Source organism: Rhincodon typus, chromosome 4 (genome assembly GCF_021869965.1).
Source record: "Rhincodon typus isolate 14 chromosome 4, sRhiTyp1.1, whole genome shotgun sequence".
Lineage (NCBI taxonomy): Eukaryota > Metazoa > Chordata > Chondrichthyes > Orectolobiformes > Rhincodontidae > Rhincodon > Rhincodon typus.
This window is the reverse complement of record NC_063335.1, coordinates 37,263,332-37,282,676: the sequence shown is the minus strand read 5'-3', so window position 1 is coordinate 37,282,676 and position 19,345 is coordinate 37,263,332. Positions and strand designations below refer to the sequence as shown.

The 19,345-nt window shown below is 39.7% G+C and overlaps 1 protein-coding gene across 4 annotated transcripts in view; it reads right to left on the bottom strand.

The window, feature by feature from the left end:
- fam91a1 (family with sequence similarity 91 member A1) overlaps positions 1-19,345 on the bottom strand; it is a 49,123-nt gene that overhangs the window by 29,364 nt on the left and 414 nt on the right. For 2 of the 4 annotated variants that reach the window (XM_048595709.1, XM_020526681.2), the window contains exons 2-7: positions 12,666-12,750; positions 11,300-11,451; positions 9,919-9,976; positions 5,294-5,361; positions 4,401-4,514; positions 2,672-2,762 (exon numbers count right to left, since the gene is read on the bottom strand). In XM_048595709.1, coding sequence (XP_048451666.1) covers positions 2,672-2,762; positions 4,401-4,514; positions 5,294-5,361; positions 9,919-9,976; positions 11,300-11,451; positions 12,666-12,750 — 568 coding nt within the window. Of the gene's footprint in view, positions 1-2,671; positions 2,763-4,400; positions 4,515-5,293; positions 5,362-7,854; positions 8,006-9,682; positions 9,865-9,918; positions 9,977-11,299; positions 11,452-12,665; positions 12,751-19,345 lie in introns of those variants that run through there. The other 2 variants (XM_048595710.1, XM_048595711.1) reach the window with 2 other exon arrangements.

Here is a 19,345-nt window from a genome sequence, read left to right as displayed (position 1 = left end):
ATGCAAGTTCATAACACAAAACACACTACAGTTCTACACAAATTGGCAATCTTAAATCAGAGATGATACAGGGAGCTAAGCGAGGGAATTAAAAAATAATCTATGAGTAAAAGCACTTTCCTTAGAAACCTTTCCACAGCATCTGGACCATATTGTAAGCCATACAATACGCAGATCACATTTCCAGTGACAGAAGATGAGCTAGAGTGCATCGGATAACAATGGCTTATGGTCAAAGCTGGCTTTTCAGTAAGTAGCAGTCCAAAAACCTTTGACTTAGAGATTTACAATTCAGGAATGCAAGGGAGCAAGACTATTCCACTTCACTACCAAAAATTATGATGTCTATTGTCAAGTCTTACTGTACTTGTTTACAAACCTTTTTTTATTTTTCTGTATTTTTGATTGTGGACTGGATCAGAAAACAACTGTTTGAAAAACCAAGGATTGTGGCAACAATTACTGCACTTTCTAAAGACAGGTTATCAATACACATTTATGTGCTGTTTCCTTCTGCCTACCAACAATTAGGTTATTGGTTCTGATATAGGATGAACAGCTTATGAATGTGAATGTTTGGTCAAAAGCCATTGGACCTTCAGAAAATAAGGTGACGTCCATTCCTCTACAGTTTAAAAATAAAACACTGCAAGCCTGAAGACGTTTCCCCTAAACAGTTGCTATAAGCTGTGGGTTTTAACAAATAATTCAGAAATTTTATGTGCAAACCAGTCACTCTATATCTCCCGTAAGCAAGTGAAAGTACCTGCAGAACAGGGATCAAGGAGCACCAAGTCCTGAAAAGACCAAAGGATCAACTCAACAAACCCCGTGGACAGGGAGCCTTTGAACTGTCTCTCTATAATTCCCCTCCGCTCATAAACACCCTTTTTTTGGGTCTATGTCTGTGTGTGCAGGGACAGTTTTGATTAGTAGAATTAAATGTTGGCAGTTCATAACTAGAATCTATTTATTTGTAATTTTTCTCATATTTGTAATCATTCATGGGAGTACAGAAACCTAGTCTGTGCTGTCAACCTGGGTCTAAAAAAATAGTTAATAGTTAAAAAATAGCAAATTTGCAAACCTGTTATCTAATATTGTTAACTTTTGTGGTGACTTTGGGAATAGAGAGGCTTTATTTCCAGCATGCTACCCCAATGAGGAATAACACTTGTTCAGTATGACAACTGAGAAGCAAGGAAGATATGTTAAACTTGTGTGAAATGTTAGATAAACCCTACTAGGAGAACTGTGCATAGTTCTATATCTTTTACTATAACAAGAAGCACCTGAGAAGAAGATGCAAAAAAGATTCACAATACCAGAAATGAGAGATGATATATTTCAGGAAAGATTGAACAGTTTAGATCCCTTTTCCCTCGAAAACGGAAGGCTGAGGGGTTACAGGTAGTGATCTTCAAGATTATGAAAACAATCAAGAGAGTTGACAAAGATGATATTCAATCTGCTGGTGAGATCAAAACTAGGGATCATAAATTTAATAGTTAAAGACAGAAATAAATACAGTAAGGAACTCAGGAGAAACTTTACCCAGAAAGTGTGCATGCTACCAAAGGGAGCAGCTGAGGCAGACAGCATCAACACATTCTTGGAAGAGCGAGATGCACACAAGGGACAAAGCTATAGGAGAACATGCTGTTGAATCTGGATGAAGAGGGGTGAGTAGGAGATAGCGTGAATGGAGCATAAATACCAAGAGGTTGGGCTGAATGGCATGCTTCTGGGCTGTTAATATTTAGCAACATGCATTGAAATAACTGTTGTACTGTACAAAGCATTGAAAAGATTCTACAGCAACAAGCATGTATTCACTTTCAATTTCTTTATTGTCTGGGTATTTGAAATTAATCTTAACTTATTACTGGCCTGTAGTTAGACATTTTAGTTGGAAAGTAGTGGAGTGTCCCAGGTCTCCTTAAATATAGCCATAAATTTGCACCACCCTCTGACATCTAGTGTAACTCTTGTAATTGGGCAAAGGCAACTTCACTGCTGTACGTGCCAGATAAAAGCTCACAGACCTAATCTTATTATGTGTGATTAACAGCTTGGTTAATGCAGTACTCCAACTTTGATGAGGATAACTTGAAGATTGCGGATGTAAACTGCTGCAGTAAGTAGATTCTTTTACACTCTGGTTTTCCCCAAGACACTTCAATATTGTATGGCATACGAATAACAGCAGCCGATTGCTTGCATTCTTTCTGGGACTTTTTCAGGAAATACTACTGTGAAGGCTGGAGGGATACGGATGTGCTGGGATGGGAGATTAAATAGAAAGGCGAAATGAACAGTTTCATCTGCAAGATGTACAGACTGCTGGTTACGAGGACAATCTTTTTAGGAATTTTATGGTGCCTTTAAGTGTTGAAGCATGCATCGATTCAAGTTTTGTACTTGAGCACTACATTTCAATGACTGCTGAACACAGATCTTTAAATCTCTCAGAACTGTCACTGTTTCTAGCTTTTAACCTTTTTTTAAAACTAAGCCTCTGATCCATCCCATTATTTGGTCCCAAAAACTCCCACTTACCTGTATTAAAATATACCAGTTTTGTCCAGCACGCATTTCGGATGACTGGGCCATTGGTAAAACTTGGGTTACAGGGCTTGGCAAGAGATTTCACTGCTAAGGATATACTCACTTAGAACCACATTGTGTTCCAATATTCCAGCCAGCTGAGGTCCCGAATCAATGATTTTATCAATAGCAGTCTTCTCAGGTCCTGAACAAATCTAGAGGCAATAAGACAGCCATTCTCAACAAGATCTCATCAGTTCATTCATACAGAAAAAGTATTTAGAATACTAAAAGGTATAATTATAATGATTTGTCCCAAATTTCTGCATGCCACACAGACATGCTTTCAGATGTGCAAGCAAGTCTAATTACAATCTGGCCTTATGGGCAGTAAAGTATGACTTAATTCAGAACTAGAATAAACAGGATTAAGTTTTTCCAATATTATAAAACAAAGAACTGCGGATGCTGCTGGCAAAACTCAGCACTGGTGGAGAGAAAGCAGAGTTAACATTTCAAGTTGACAAACATTATCTTTACTTTCTTCCCACAAATGCTGCCAGATCTGCTGAATTTCGCCAGCAATTTATTTTTGTGTATCTTATTTCCAAAGTCCTCAGATATGTTACCATTATAATATGAACATGTTTCCTTTAATAAACAGGTTAAATAATGTTGCTATTAACAGAATGAGAAAAAGATATCCCATAATGCTCAAAACACTTAAGCAGCTGGCAGGAAAGGTGGAAGTTTGGTTTGGTTTGGTTGAGGTGGTGTGGACAGGGACCGGTGCAGATCGGTGATCATGCAATATCTACAAGCCATTTATGTGCCGAGATCTACATATATTATCTCAGATATTAATACTTGCTTACATTCTAACTTCCTCCTCAGAAGATTAATCTTAAATTTCCCCATTTCAGATCAACCCATTTTACAAATGCAATATTTAAAATTCTTTAAAGCACTGCACTCATAATTTTGCTAAATCCATGCCCTGCAGCATATTGTCAACAAGCAGCAGTGAGCCAGAACTGACCCACTGACCCATCTGTATCTCATTACGCAGTTTAACCTTTAAAATAATGACATTTCTTTCAGGCAGCAACCTAAATTACAGTAACTTTTGGGTGCCAGTCTCTCCAGATCTATTTTTCACCTCATTCCAACCTCTCAATCATAGAAAGTATCACATTTTCACTGTTCCCTTGATCTGTCTGTCAACTCCACCACTGAGCCTTCTCTCTTTTATTCACTTTGTTTAAAAAATACAAGAGTCAGGCATTCTATCAACAAATCTTTGCCTCTGTTTTAATCAGCTTCCTTGATCCATCTGCACACACCAAATCATTGAGATTTAGAAGTGTTAGTCTCTCCTTCCATTTCATGCTCCAAATGATCTCACTCCAATCCTGCACTATTTTATTCTCCCAGTCCATTTCTAGCATGCTAGCAAACCCACTGACAATGGGGATGTTTTTGTTCTCACTTATCATTGCTGAATAGCAATTTTTCAACTGTGATCACCCGCTGCTCCAGAACACAACTGCTAACCACATCATTTCCCAAACTTCCTCTTTGAAATCTTTTTCCGTACACCCTAGTCACCAAACTCTGAGCACTTTTTAACTCCTGTTCAAGACCAATGAACTTGACTGTCCTGACAAATATTTTAACCTACTGCTGGCTTACTAAACTACTTTAGTCTTACCTCAGTGTTCAATAAATACTGCAGTAGAATGTCAGTCTGGATTTTGGGCTCAGGACTTATTGTGAATAAAACAGCCATAACAGAACATTAAAAACTCAACTTCCATAATAAATAGTACTTTGGTCAGTTGGTTTTGCATTACCTTGATATCATCCTCTGTGATGTAACCAGCCTGCACCACCCACCATGGCTCAATAGTAATCTCCACAGGTTTCACTGGTAACAGGTCACGAGCCGTTTTCCGCCTAAAAAATTTCTGGAATAATGTTTATTTTGCACAATTAAGAATAGTCAATATAATCTACAAAAGGTTGTTACTAATAGGTTATGCATAAAAAAAGACTTGAATTTCAGCAGGTTCCAACATTAATGTATTTATTGTACATGCAGACATCATTCTACACCAACCATAGAATTCTCTTGGCATATCACATGCTTGTTAGGATGAACACATCAGTGTATGATGGAACCCTGTCCTCTTTACAGGATCCAATATTCATTGGATAGCAAATGTAAACTACATACTTAGTTGAGTGCATAAGGAATTAAGTTTTCTTCACAATTTTACTGCATATTGTGGTTTAAAATGGGACAATTTGCTCTACCAGATTTGTTCATAAAGCACAAATATCAGAACTAATATTACAAATATCAGGACTATAACAGAGCCCACATGTGAAAACGAAATCTAAAGGTGATTGTTCAGTAACAGGCTATCCATTACTACCCAAAATTTATAGTCTCCAAGGAGCTGCATTTACTAGTTTTAGCTATCAAGAATGAAAATGCAGAACATGGCAACTTTATAGTGCACCATCCTTTCACCTGACAAGTTCAAATCCAATGGAAATATTCACACTGCTGTTAAGGAACATAGTGAAGGCACAACAAAGTTATATTCTGCATTTGGTCACTTTTTACCCATGGAAACAATTCTGAGGCGAGGTGCCCGGTTTTCCAATACAAAAATCATAGCACTTCAAGAAGTGAACAACTTCATAATCCTTCAAATAACAAAAAAAAAATTCAACTCACTTTTGATGATCTACACTGGTTCATCAGGTCAATGTATTGGTTCCTTCCAATGCCCAAAAGTCTTAGACCTGTGAATATATAAAAAAAAAAATCAAAACATGCAGTTTGAAGATACCTTCAACAGATAGCTATACTTTCTTCCCTTTTGATAGCTCAAGCTGCAGTTGCTTTATCACTAAAGCAGTTGTAAAACATTCACCATATTCTTTAAAATAAAGCACATTTTTTAAGTGTCAGCTTTGGTTGAGTGGGTGACATTCTCATATCGGAGCCAGAAGACTAAGGGTTCTAGTTCAACTCTGGGGACACAAGGACAAAATCCTGCTGCACTCTTGGAGATGCCAGGTTTCAGATGAGATGTTAAAACAGGGCCCTGCTTTTCCTCTTTGCTGGATGTAAAGGTTTCTACTAGTTATGAAGGTTCATAATACATTATTATTCAGGAAGTTGGGTTCTAAAGAGGAAGGAAAATGAATTTTAGTTTTTCAGTTCTGTGAAAATCTGGCTTTTTTTTTAGAAACAAGATTAGAAAGTCATTTTTATCACTAAGTTCAAAATAGTATTTACAAAAACTGTGACGATTATAAAAAAAATCAGATGATTTCAGCTAAATGACCAGTAAAGCATCCACAGCAGGTAACTGCTAAGGTTTATGCTGACAAACTTTACGATCACAAGAGGGAGACAGAGTGGAACTAGTAGCAGATTCATGCAGTGGGGAGAGGCCCATAACAGCATCCCAGTGGGAGTAAACATTAAAGAAAAGCAGTAATACTTTGAAATAATACCGCTCACACTGGGGCTCCATTTTAGAGTCTAAAAGATTAGTTGGACCTCTATGAGTCATTCACAGGTATTACTGGTTTTCACCTCTAAAGGTGTTGCCATTATCAGTCTCCAAGCAATCAGGCTGGGGGAATGCCTTAAGTTGCTTAGAAGTCAGTTAGAAGAAAGGCTCGAGAAAGTGGCTGTGGGAAATCAGAGAGGAAGAGATAAGACCATAAGACCATAACCCCAAGACATAGGAGCAGAAACTAGGCCATTCGGCCCACCGAGTCTGCTCCGCCATTCAATCATGGCTGATAAGTTCCTCAACCCCATTCTCCTGCTTTCTCCCTGTAACCCTTGATAATCAAGAACCTATCTATCTCAATCTTAAATGTACCCAATGACCTGGCCTCCACAGCCTTCTGTGGCAGTGAATTCCATAGATTCACCACTCTCTGGCTGAAGAAGTTTCTCCTTATCTCTGTTCTAAAAGGTTTTCCCTTTACTCTAAGGCTGTGCCTTAGGGTCCCAGACTCTCCTACCAACGGAAGCATCTTCCCAACATCCACTTTGTCCAGGCCATTCGGTATTTTAAAAGTTTCAATTAGATCCCCCCAATCCATCTAAACTCCAATGAGCATAGTCCCAGAGTCCTCAAACATTCCTTGTATGTTAAGCTTTCCATTCCTGGGACCATTCTCGTGAACCTCCTCCAAACCCGTTCCAGGGCCAGTATATCCTTCCTGAGATATGGGGCCCAAAACTGCACGCAATACTCCAAATGTGGCCTGACCAGAGCCTTATAAAGCCTCAGTAGTACATCCCTGCCTTTATATTCAAGTCCTCTCAAAATAAATGCCAACATTGCACTTGCCTTCCTGACTACTGACTCAACCTGCAAGTTTACCTTGAGAAAATCCTGGACTAGAACTCCCGAGTCTCTTTGCACTTCAGATTTCTGAATTTTCTCCCTATTTAGAAAATAGTCCATGCTTTTGTTCTTCTTACCAAAGTGCATGACCTCACACTTTCCCACGTTGTACTCCATCTGCCACTTCTTTGCCCACTCTCCTAACCTGTCCAAGTCCTTCTGCAGCCTCACCACATCCTCAATACTACCTGTCCCTCCACCTATCTTTAGATCATCTGCAAACTTAGCCTGAATGCCCACTGTTCCTTCATTTAGATCATCAATGTACAAAGTGAAGAGTTGTGGTCCCAGCACCGACCCTTGCGGAACCACTCGTCACCGGCTGCCATCCTGAGAAAGACCCCTTTATCCCTACTCTCTGCTTTCTGCCAGACAGCCAATCTTCTATTCATGCTAGCACCTTGCCTCTAACACCATAGGCCCTTATCTTACACAGCAGCCTCCTGTGCGGCACCTTCTCAAAGGCCTTCTTGAAGTCCAGGTAGAAAACATCCTCTAAGCTGGTTCAAGACCCAAGTGTAGGGGAATTAAGTTAAGGGACAGTGAGTTGGGTTAGCAGTTTGTTTTAAGGGCCATGGGGAGAGTCAAGATGAATACAATTCCATCGAGTGAATATGTAGCAATTTGTCAAAAATTAACAGATTACAAAGGCACCAGCTATGCAACAGGTTTTAGTCTAAAGTGTGACTCTTCACTGAAGTTTGAGTGTCCATAAGGGTATTTTTTGGATTAAAGGCATTTTTATGTTTATGAGATCATTCTGACAGTTCATTCTAGTATAATATAGTTTGTGTTATTTTCTTTTGCGTTCCTTTGTTAAAAGTACATTGCCAGCCTCTTGTGAATACATTTAGTTACTGACCTCCATGGCAATCAAAAAATGAAAATATGGCCTATCAAGCCAGGTCTCACTCTGGGATTAGAGTTGTCCAGTATCATTGTCTAAGATCATAACATTTGGCATATTTCAAAAGTAGAGGTGATTCTTTCCAGTGTCCTAGCTAATATCCATTCTGAAATTACATCAGTAAAAATCAATTATCATGTTGATATTTGCAGAACCAGGCTATGCACAAATGAAATTTAAAAACTACTTGATTAGCTGTGAAGCTCTTAGCACTGTTGTCAAAAGGTGTAAAAAGAAAAGATCTGCATTTCTATTATCTTTAACATAGCTAAATATTCCCAAAGTATTTCATAAGATTGCCCAAGCAATTGAAGATGATCAGGGCAAGTACTCAAAAGCTTGAAAAGAAGTAGATTTCATGGAGAGTTTACAGGAGGCAGAAAAGTAGAGAAGTTTAGAAAAAGGTGTTCCAGAACTTAGGGTCCAGGCAGCTAACGATGCATGGATAAAAACTAGGGATTTTCAAAGATGCAAATAGAGATTTTGGAGGGTTATATGGCTGGGGAAGAGCTAATAAAATAAATATGCTTTTCAGACAAGCCATTTCTGAAAGAAATCATCACCAACATGGCCAATAGTTTACAGATTTGGTTTCCTATTTCTTACAAATCATACTGTTTAACTCAGTACGTGAAAAAGTAAGTTCTGGAATCTCTTTTCTTAAAAAGAAAACAGCATCTTTTACATTGTAAAACCTTCAATTTTTTTTAAAAGCTGTTTCCTTTCCAAAGTCAATTTTTACAAGCCTGTTTTATAAAACAGCAGTGGGCATATCACCTTATTCTAGGTTTCCACTGCTCTGAGAGATACCTGATTCTAGGTTCCCATCAACAGCTTCCAACCTTATTCATTCTGCAATGGGATGTGACATCACAGGCAAGAGCAGCATTTATTGCCCATTCTAACTGTTCTTGAATTGAATGGTTTGGCACACCATTTCAGAGGACAATTAAGAGTCAACTACATCACTATTGTCTGAAGTCACATGTTCATCAAAACAGGTAAGGATAACAGATTTCCTAAAGGACATTGGTTTTTTATAACAATCTGGTTCACCAGGATAGTTTCATGATCAGCATTACTATGTCAACTTTGTACTCCAGATTTATTAATTCAAATTAATCTGCTGTGGTGGAAGTTTAACCTGTATTTCCTGAGCATTAGCCTGGGCCTCTGGATTACTAGTCCAGTGATATTACAACTACGACACTGCCTCCTTGTAACTATACAGTACTAAGGAAACATTAGAAACCTCAACATAAATCATCCGAATTGGAGAAAATTGGTCTTGAATTCATTGTTTCCACTCCACTTCTTCAGCTATGATATAGGAGTACAGATAGAAATTAACAAGCAAAACTGTCTCAATGAAAGGTGTGCAAAAAAGGCTTGCACTTATAATTTGCTCCTCACTGTCCAGTTTCTAGGATGCAGAATTAGAATCAAAACCAGACACTGAGTTAGGAGTATCTATGGTATAATAATGAGTTGTTAAAACAATGCAGATGAATTATTCATTAATTTGTGTATTACATATTAAAACTATAACTTTTAAATTAAAAGAACTCAATGCTGCCTCAATTGCCCAACCATTTACAATAAATGCGGATCTATGCAAAGTCACTTAAGAAGGTCAATAAACATCTGTGCACTTCTATCTGGCCTCTTGCTCACGCCCTGGTTTTAATCATTTCACCACTGGCAGCTGTCCATGCAGTTGCAAAGGCCCTAATCCCCTCTGTAATCCTGTCCCCCTCTCTTTTAGTTATTCTTTAAAACTTACTGTTTTGACCAAGATTTTGATCTGCTGCTCTATTGTCTTCTTAAATGGCTCAATGTCAATTTCATGCCTTGGAACATTTTACTACATAAAAGGTTGAAAATAAACGCATATTGTTGTTTGTCACTTGGGAGTTCAGCAGGCAGTGTTCTTTCGAGCTTGGGGTGGAGAACATTTACACATCCTCTGCAAAAAAAAATCAGTTTTATTCAAACAGCAAAAGTGTAGACAAGACTTACAATCAGCAGCTGTGAAGTTTGGTAACGAATCATAACTTTTTTCACTGTTCATGATATCCTAAAAAGAAAAAAAAATTGTTTTTAAAAGTTTAGTTCTGTGAAATAAAATGACAGCTCCACTAGAGTCCAAAACTGAAGAGGTATTGTGGTTGGTTTTGTAATTCTATTCCTACACCGGTCTATAAATCCATTTACAGGTAGCTCTTCAATGGCTCAAAATGACTGACACAACTGGAAAACTGTCATCATGTTCACCAGTTTAAAATGCAGAAGCTCAGGTTTGAACGTTCTGTGGCTGGTGTCAAAGGGAACAGTTGCAATTTAGGAGTATTATTAGTTCTTTCTGCGGTTCTGGCTTTTGACTGCTTTTGTGTCAATCCTTCCAACAGCCAGAACTGAGAATTTATGAAATGTGGATAATACTTTTTAAGACTTCCTCAACAAACAGTTTTATACAAGATATGTTGTGGCATTAAACACTTGGATAAACAAACATGAATTTACAAGGGGCTAATAATCATTGATTTAGAAGATTACACTGATGCAATGAAGCAAAGAGAAGTGGGAGAAGGCTCATGTGGAGCATTAACATTGGCATAGACTGTTGAGCTGTATGGTTGAAGTCTGTGCAACTAATGTGATACAGAATAATAGACAAAGTACTTAAGGTGGCCGTTCAATCTATTTTGATAGCTTCACCAAGAAACAATCTAATTCCAGTTACCACAGCCCAGTAAATTTTAAAGTTACATACAACACTATTTTTAATTATGAGTTAGCATATACCATCTAGAAGGACAACGGCAGCAGATATATGGGAACGCCAGCACTAAGTTCTCCCCAAGCCACACACCATCCAAACTTGGTGAAAGATTGTCTTTCTTTCACTGTCAGTATGTCAAAATCGTGGAACTCTCTCTCTCTAATGGTATTGCGGGTGTACCTACACCAAACAGATTCCAGCGGTTCAAGAAGGCAACTCACCACCACCTTCTCAAGCATAACTAGGATGAGCAATAAATGCTGGCCCAGCCAATGACACCCATGAGAGAATCAAAAATAAATAATTACACATAGTATCCTATTTATATTTATGAGATATGTATGGATTTATATCAGGCATAATCCCAAGATAGGATGTCACCGGAACTAGTTATCAAAGACGGATGATTTTGATTCTACAGTGGAACATTTAACAAGCAAAAAGGGATTTGCATTATTAGAAAATTGGGTTCCAATGATGGAAACAATACTGACTACAGTCGAGATAACTTTGGCTTGCCTTCATTAAATATGGAGGATGTAAGTTTATAGACACAAATGTACACAAGTAAGTATTAATTTTACTTAACAGTTTAAAGCTCTTCAATGCTAAACTCACCTCCATAATTCCTATATAATAGGAGAAAGGCGTAACCCGTAGTCCCTTTACCATAATGTCAGATAAATGATACGGATACAGCATGAGATGTTCTCTGCTATATTTAAACAGCTCTTCATAGTACTTGCGTTCATCTTTTTTGATACATCTCACTGGAAAAATAAAAAACAAGTAGTCAGTAATGGAATAGAACTACAACAAAAATAACCTTCACTTATATCACACTTTTAATGGGATGAAACATACTAGCGCATTTTACAGGAGCACCCACAGCCAAAATCTAACACAAAAACACAGGTGGCTAAACTTTGGTCAGAATCAGGTTTTAAGGAGTATCTTAAAAGGAGATGAGAAGAATAGAGAGAGAATTCCAGAGCTTAGGGGTGAGGCAAGTGACAGCCAGGCTATTAATATGGAGCAACTAAAGTCACAGGAGTATGTGCCAGATTGATCAATTGTTTGACCATCTTTCAGACTGGATAACATACTGTAGCTCGAAACAAGACAGATAAGGTTTTGTAAAAGAACCCCTGTACATAAAATAGTACATTCAACTCTAATTTCTGGCATGCGTAGATTGGAAAAAAAAATCAAGTGGCATATTTTATTCATTCTTACAATACGAACATTGCTAACAAAGCCATCGAATACTGGTCATTTGTAATTGCTCTTCAGAAGATCTTGGTGAGCCACTTTCTTGAACCTTTCTATTCTATTTGCTGTAGTTGCATCCAATGTGGTTTTGGAGGGAGTTCCACTTAAGCCAATAACTATAACTTAACAGCTGTACAGATCCAAGTCAGAATGCAATGTGACTTTCAGGTGCTGCTGCTTTTGGGTGGCAGTGGTCTAGGGTTTGAAGGTGTTGTTGAAAGAGTGATTGTTGACCTCCTACAGTGCATCTAGTGAACTACACACACTCCAGGCATAGTGTACTGGTGACAGAGGAAGCAAATCTAGCGGTTGTTTGAAGAAATGTGCCTTTTAGTTAATACAAATTGTATATTTTCAATACGTTGGGTAAATTATGTAGAAGTTAGAACTTAACCTATCGGGACCTGAAATGAAGTAAATAAAATGAAAATAAAAGTAAAACTAAAGTCGTCATGGTCCAAAAGGGCCACAGGGCTGCTCCCTCATTACAGAGGGACAACTTGTGGGTCCTGTGGGTCATCACACCTCAGGCAAGAGGAGAGGTTGAGAAGGACGAAGTTCCATGTAACTTTATCTGGTATGGAAATTGAACCCGCACTACTGGCATCACTCTGCACCGTGAACGAATCATCGGGCCAAGTGAGCTAACCTAACCCCAGACAATGAAAACTCTGTTAAGACTTCACTGATAAAACATTACAGTTCCATTTACCCAAGTTGTTTCTGTACCGCAACTGATTGCGGATGCTGTAAAGCAGAACTTGTTTTTCATACTCGCGTTGTGAGTTCCCCAGACTCTGTAAAAGACAGAAAGTGGTTATCATCTTTTCATTGTTTGAGCTTCACAAGAGTATTGCCATATCCTCTGTACATTTACATAATTAGATTACAATTCAGAGTGATTTTTGAGCTAATAATAATTAGATTATGCTGCGACAATTTGTTTTTCCAGTGGGTTTGATTGAGGAATAAACACTGACCAGGATAGCAAGGTTAATTCCCCTGCTCTTTGCCAAATAATGCCTCGCCATCAGATCTTTCATATTCATTTTAATGGACGAGGACAGCATCTAACCTCTCAACTGAAAGATTGAACTTAAAAACAATGGAGCTTTCCTTCAGTGCTCCTCTGGGAAGGTTAGCCTGGATTAAAGTGCTATGGCTCTGAAGGAGGGCTTGAACATACAGCCTTCGGACTCAGAAGCGAAGGAGATGAACAGATGAACTGTGGCGCTCTACACGTATTCTATATGGCTTTACACATTACTAAACTCTTCTTCTGGGCATTATCTTCTTCGAGTCAGCTCTACCACTGAAATAACCCAAAGTGAAACATGTACAAATAACATGCTTCATTGTTTAGCTATTGATGCTTTTGAAGCAAGATGCTTTCTCTATTATTAAAACTAAGATCACAATTTTTATCACACATGTAAATATGATTTCATTCTTCTTTGCAGAATTATGCTGAAAGATTTAAAACCTTTTCATAATATTTTAACCATCTGCATAACAGTTTTATTTGGAATGAGTTGGATATAACATGAGTTGTGTTATTTACTAAAAAAATTAGAACATTAGATGAATTTGCCCTCAGAGTCAGAAGGTTGTGGGTTCAAGTCTCACTCCAGACGAGGATGTACAAACGCGATGCTCAGCCTGGCATACTCAGAGGAATAAAAGAGGGTGTGCTGCATTGTCAGAGGTGGTCTTTCAGCTGAGATGTTAAGCTGGGGCTCCAAACACCAAGGGTGGACGCAAAAAAAAAAAAAAAAAAAAAAAAAAAAAGATCCTGGGACATTATTTCCAGAAGAGTGGGAATCAACATCATTAAAACGCAGATGAAATGAAACTGCAGCAGAAGGTAGCTGGGCTGTGAATAATGGAATACCAAATACTAGTGAACTAAAGGAACAGGTAGAAGCAGTTAGCAGCAAAAAGGTACAAACAGGCATACCCGGTACCAAATCAATAAATCCACAGCATACTAGTCACGCCAACAAATCACTAGAGGAGATGTACCACTACCACAGGCATAAATGGAATCAGAATAAGTTGATTAATTAAGCCATGAGTAGGCTAGGGAAAACTAGGAAAATTAACAAAATACCAGATAACTGCAAACTAACAAATCCAAGGAGAAGACGTCCCAAAACAGTGAATACAAATCAAGTTCAGGGTAGGGTGATATAAGGTATAGTAAAAAGAGGAGGACATGCCCCTAGCTACATCAATGGAGAGGAGGTGGAGAGGGTTAAGAGCGTCAAGTTCCTAGGAGTGGCGATAACCAACAATCTGTCCTTGACCTCCCACATAGATGCGACAGTCAAGAAGGCACAACAACGGCTCTTCTTTCTCAGGTGGGCTTGTTCATTCAGCATGTCCATCAGGACCCTCACCAACTTTTACAGATGCACTACAGAAAGCATTCTGTCTGGGTGCATAATGGCCTGAAGGTATGGCAACTGCTCTGCCCAGGACCATAAGAAAGCACAAAGTTGTGTGTACAGTCCTGTCCATCATAGAAGCCAACCTCACATCCATGCACTCCAATTACACTTCTCACTGCTGCGAAAAAACTGCCAAAGACCCCTCCCATCCCCGTATTGCCCTCTTCCAATCTCTTCTGTCAGGCAGAAGATACAGAAGCTTGAACACATGCACCAACAAGTTCAAGAACAGCTTCTTTCATAGAATCATACAATCCCTACAGCGTGGAAACAGGCCCTTCGGTCCAACAAGTTCACACTGACCCTCAGAGCCTCTCATCCAGACCCATCCCTCTATAACCCACCTAACCTGCACAATCCTGAACACTTTGGGCAATTCAGCATGGCCAATCCACCTAGCCTGCACATCTTTGGACCATGGAAGGAAACCGGAGCACCCAGAGGAAACCCACGCAGACACGGGGAGAAGTGCAAACTCCACACAGACAGTCGCTGTTATAAGACTGCTGAATGGATACCTCTAACTTCAAACAATGTTGATCTTGCTAAGGTTGATCTTACTTTGTGCACCTCCTGTGCAGCTGTAACCTTATATGCCTCGCACTGTTTGAGCACCCCATGATCTCTATGTTCTTATTTGCTATGATCTGCCTGTACTGCTTGCAAAACAAAACTAGGTACATGTGACTACAATAAATCAAATCAAATAGTGGACACACCAAACTAATGAAGCATGCTGAATTAATAAATTCAGAACAGGCACATCAAGTTAACAGATTACTGGAGTAGTAGTGAATTTATTAAGTCACAAAGCAAACAAAAAAAAAAAATCAATAAATTAGCAGTGTAGACACAGTAACAGAATTAGCAAGTTAATAGTACTGTGACATCAACAAATGAATACATTAGGCAATCAATTAGAAGCTGGGTGTTATGAGCTTATGCAGCTGTAGGCTTCAGTTTATGATTTTCAGGAAAAGGAAACAAGACTTGAGGGTCAACAGTAGCATGATCAATACAAAGAATCAGTAAGATGGGCCAGCTAGCCCAAGGTCAAGCACAAACCACAGTCCAACACAGGCTTGTGGATGAGAAAATACAAGTGGCAAAAGACCACGGAAAGCCATCAGTTACTTGATCCGCTATTTCATCTATAAGTGGCAAGCGAGATTTACACTGCAACTTTAACATGGTAACATGTCCCAAGGCAAATTAGCAAACAAACTTCGACACTGAACCATAATTAGATATTGGGACAAATGATCAAACATTTGACCTGATGATTTAAGGAGTGATCTAAGGGGATGACCTAGTGGAATCTGGGTTCAAATCCTGCCACAACTGATGGTGGAACTCGAATTCAATAAAAAAAAAAAATCAGGAACTCAAAGTCTAATGATGACTGTGAAAAATATTGTTGATTGTCAGAAAAGTCCTATCTGGTTCACCAGAACCCTATAAGGAAGGATACTGCCATCCTTATCTGGTCTGTCCTACAGAAATCCAATTGACTCTTAATTGCACGCTGAAATGGCCTAGCAAGGTGTAACAATCACCAGAAATTCTCAAAAAATAAAATGATACTGTATAGACCCCCTGACATCAACCTAGGTGCCATAAACAACAATGGCAAAAACAGATATGATGACTCTGAAAGTCATCTGAGGGCTAGTGCCTTCAGACAGCTGTTTCACAGAACAGTCAAGTAATAACCTGACACACTCATACTCATGGAATCACACTATACAAATGCCCCAGACCACACCATCACCATCTCTGTATATGTTCTGCCCCACAGGCAGGATAGGCCCAACAGAGATATATCAGTGGTATACAGGAGGAAAATGCCCTGGGGAGTACGCTACATTGACTCCAGACACCACAAAGTATCATGGTACCAAGACAAACATGGGCAAGGAAACCTCAGCATCAGCACTATGGTTCAAAAGGTCAAGTCCTAAAGGATACTGCTGCTAGACTGGGTCTGTGACAGATGGTGGGGGAACCAACAAGTGGGAAAAAACATACTTGGCCTTATTTTCAGCAATATGCCTGCCGCAGGAGAAACTGTCAATGACAGCGTCAGTAAGCCTGACCACTGCACAATCCTTGTGGAGACAAAGTCCAGTCTTCACATCAAGATTACCTTACATAATGATGTGCAGCGCTAACATCACAATGAACAGATGTAGCAGCTCAAGACTAGGCATCCCATAAGACGCTGTGGGCCATCGGTATAAGCAGAATCATACTCCCATCACAATCTGCAAACCTCATGGCCCAGTATATCCCCCACTCTACCATTACCATCAAGTCAGGGCATCAACCCTGGCTCCATGAAAATACAGGAGAACATGCCTAAGAATAAAGTGTCATCCTGGTGAAGCTACAAAACAGGACTATCTGCATGTCAAATAACATAACCAGCAAGTGAGAGAGACCTTAACAATTCCACAACCAAGAGATTAGATCTAAGCCCAGCTGAATCAGTCATAAATGGTAGTAGGCAATTCAGCAATTCACTGGAGGAGATGGCTCCACAAACATCCCTAACCTCAATAATGGGATGTCCCAACACATCAGTGCAAATTTTAAGGCTAGAACATTTGCAACAATCTTCAGTCAGAAGTGCCTGGCGGATGATCTATTGCAGCTCGAGAGATCCTGGCTTCACAGATGCTGGTCTTAAGCCATTTAGATTCACTCTGAATAATAAGTAAAACAATTAAAGACTCTGGAGACTGAAAACTATGGGCTTTTATAATATTCAAGCAACAGTACTGAAGACTTGTGCTCCAAAACTTACTGCGCTCCTTGACAAACAGTACCAATGTAACTACAACACTGACATCTACCCGACAATGTGGAAAATTTCTCATATTTCCTGTACACAAAAACCCATTGTCTTATCATCCCATTCAGTCTAACCTCAATCATCAGTAAAGCAATGGAAGGTGGTAAGTTACTGTCAAATAGCTCTTGCTCAGTAATAACTTGCTCACTGATGCTCAATTCAGATTGTGTCAGTGTCATTCCGCTCCTGAACTCAATGCAGCCTTGGTCCAAACATGGGCAAAAGAGCCAAATTCCAGAAGTGAGGCGAGAGTGACTGCCCTTCACATCAAGGAGCCCTAGCAAAACTGGAGTCAATGGGAATCAGGGTGCAAACTCTCCACTGACTGAACTCGTACCTGGCATGTAGAAAGACGGCTGAGGTTGTTGGAGGACAGCTATTTCAGCTCCAGGACATCTCTGCAGGGGTTCTTCAGGGTAAATATTTTCTAATCAACCTGTGCAGAAATATTATGAAACATGGAATTGCATTGCCGGACAGGGTAGTGGAGTTGGCCTCGTTAGGGGCATTTAAGCGGCTATCAGATACGCATATGGATGATAGTATAAGGTAGGGGTGGAGGTTAGATAGACCTTAGGATTAGGGTAAAAGTTCAGCACAACATTGTGGGCCGAAGGGCCTGTACTGTGATGTACTGTTCTATGTTCGATCTCTGTAGCAGAAGGGACTGAACCCAGGTTCTTGTCACAACAACTGCACACAACAGTCCCACAGGAGCTCAAGATAATTTTCTCCAGATATTTTAAATGTTAAAAGAGCTGGAATAGATACTTTAATCTGTTCAGACAAGTACTGACATGCCTTGTACAGTTGGGACTATCAGGTTGAAAGACTGGGGTACTACCACTGCACCACTAGAGGCCTATTGGAGTTCCTCAGGATAGATATTCTGTAATCAACTAGTTCAAAGATGCTATCACCCATCTCTCAAGCAAGTGGAATTTAAGCCTGGGCCTATTGGATCAGAGGTAGGGGCACTATCACTGCACATTTTAAGTCCATAGGAGTTCCTCAAGTTAACTTTCTCTTTAAAGTTAGGCTCATCATGATGTAGTCATTACCATTATAGCACAGAATTCCTTGGACCTTCTACATTGCTTGCCAGTAGATATCCGTTCTGAGATGTAACTATGCACCGCCAATGCAGATAGGAACTGAATCCAGAAAACAGGCCACAATTACTGCACCACAAGAGTCGCATGGAGTACTTTAGCTACTGTTCTTGGCCCAAAAGTCTTCAATTCTTTAACCAGCAGCATTCCCTCCATTATTAGGTTAGAAGTGGGTATGTTCACTGATGACTCCACAATTTTCAGCAGCAATTGCAACTCCTCAGATACTGAAGCAGTTTATGTCAAATTGCAGCAAGAACATCCAGGTTTGGGCAAGTAACATTTACACTACACAAGTACTGGGCAATGACTATTCCCAAGATAATAAAAGGAGTCTAGCCATCACCCCTTGAAATTCAATGGCATCACCATCACAGAATTTCCCACCAGCAACATTCTGGAGGTTACCATTGACAAGAAACTGAACTGCACCAGCCATGTAAATGCTGAGGCTGCAGTAGAAGATCAAAGGCTAGGAATCATGCAGCAAACAACACATCTCACGATTTCACAAAGCCTGTCCATCATTGACAAGGTACAATTAAGGAGTGTGATGGAATATGCTCCACAGGCCTGTACGCTGCAGCTCCAACAACACTTTTGGCACCATTCAAGAGAAAGCAGCCTGCTTTATTATTTGAGAATCTGGTGTCACTCACTCCCCCTACAATCTACGAGAAATTCACCAAGGCCCTTTAGAAATCAATTTTCGAATCCAGCAGATACATGGGGACACCACCACTGCAAGTTCCCCTCTAATGGATCATCCATTGTTGGAAATATATCATAGCTCCAAAGGCCTTGTGAGTATACCTACAGCAAATGGACAGGCAGCTCATCACTAACTTCTCAAGGGCAACTAGAGACGGGTAACAAGTGCTAGCCCAGCTAGCAATGCCTGCTCCCCGTGAGTTAAAAAAATTACAGTCCTCCCTCCGCGCTGACCCTCTCTGACAGCGCCGCGCTCCCTCCGCGC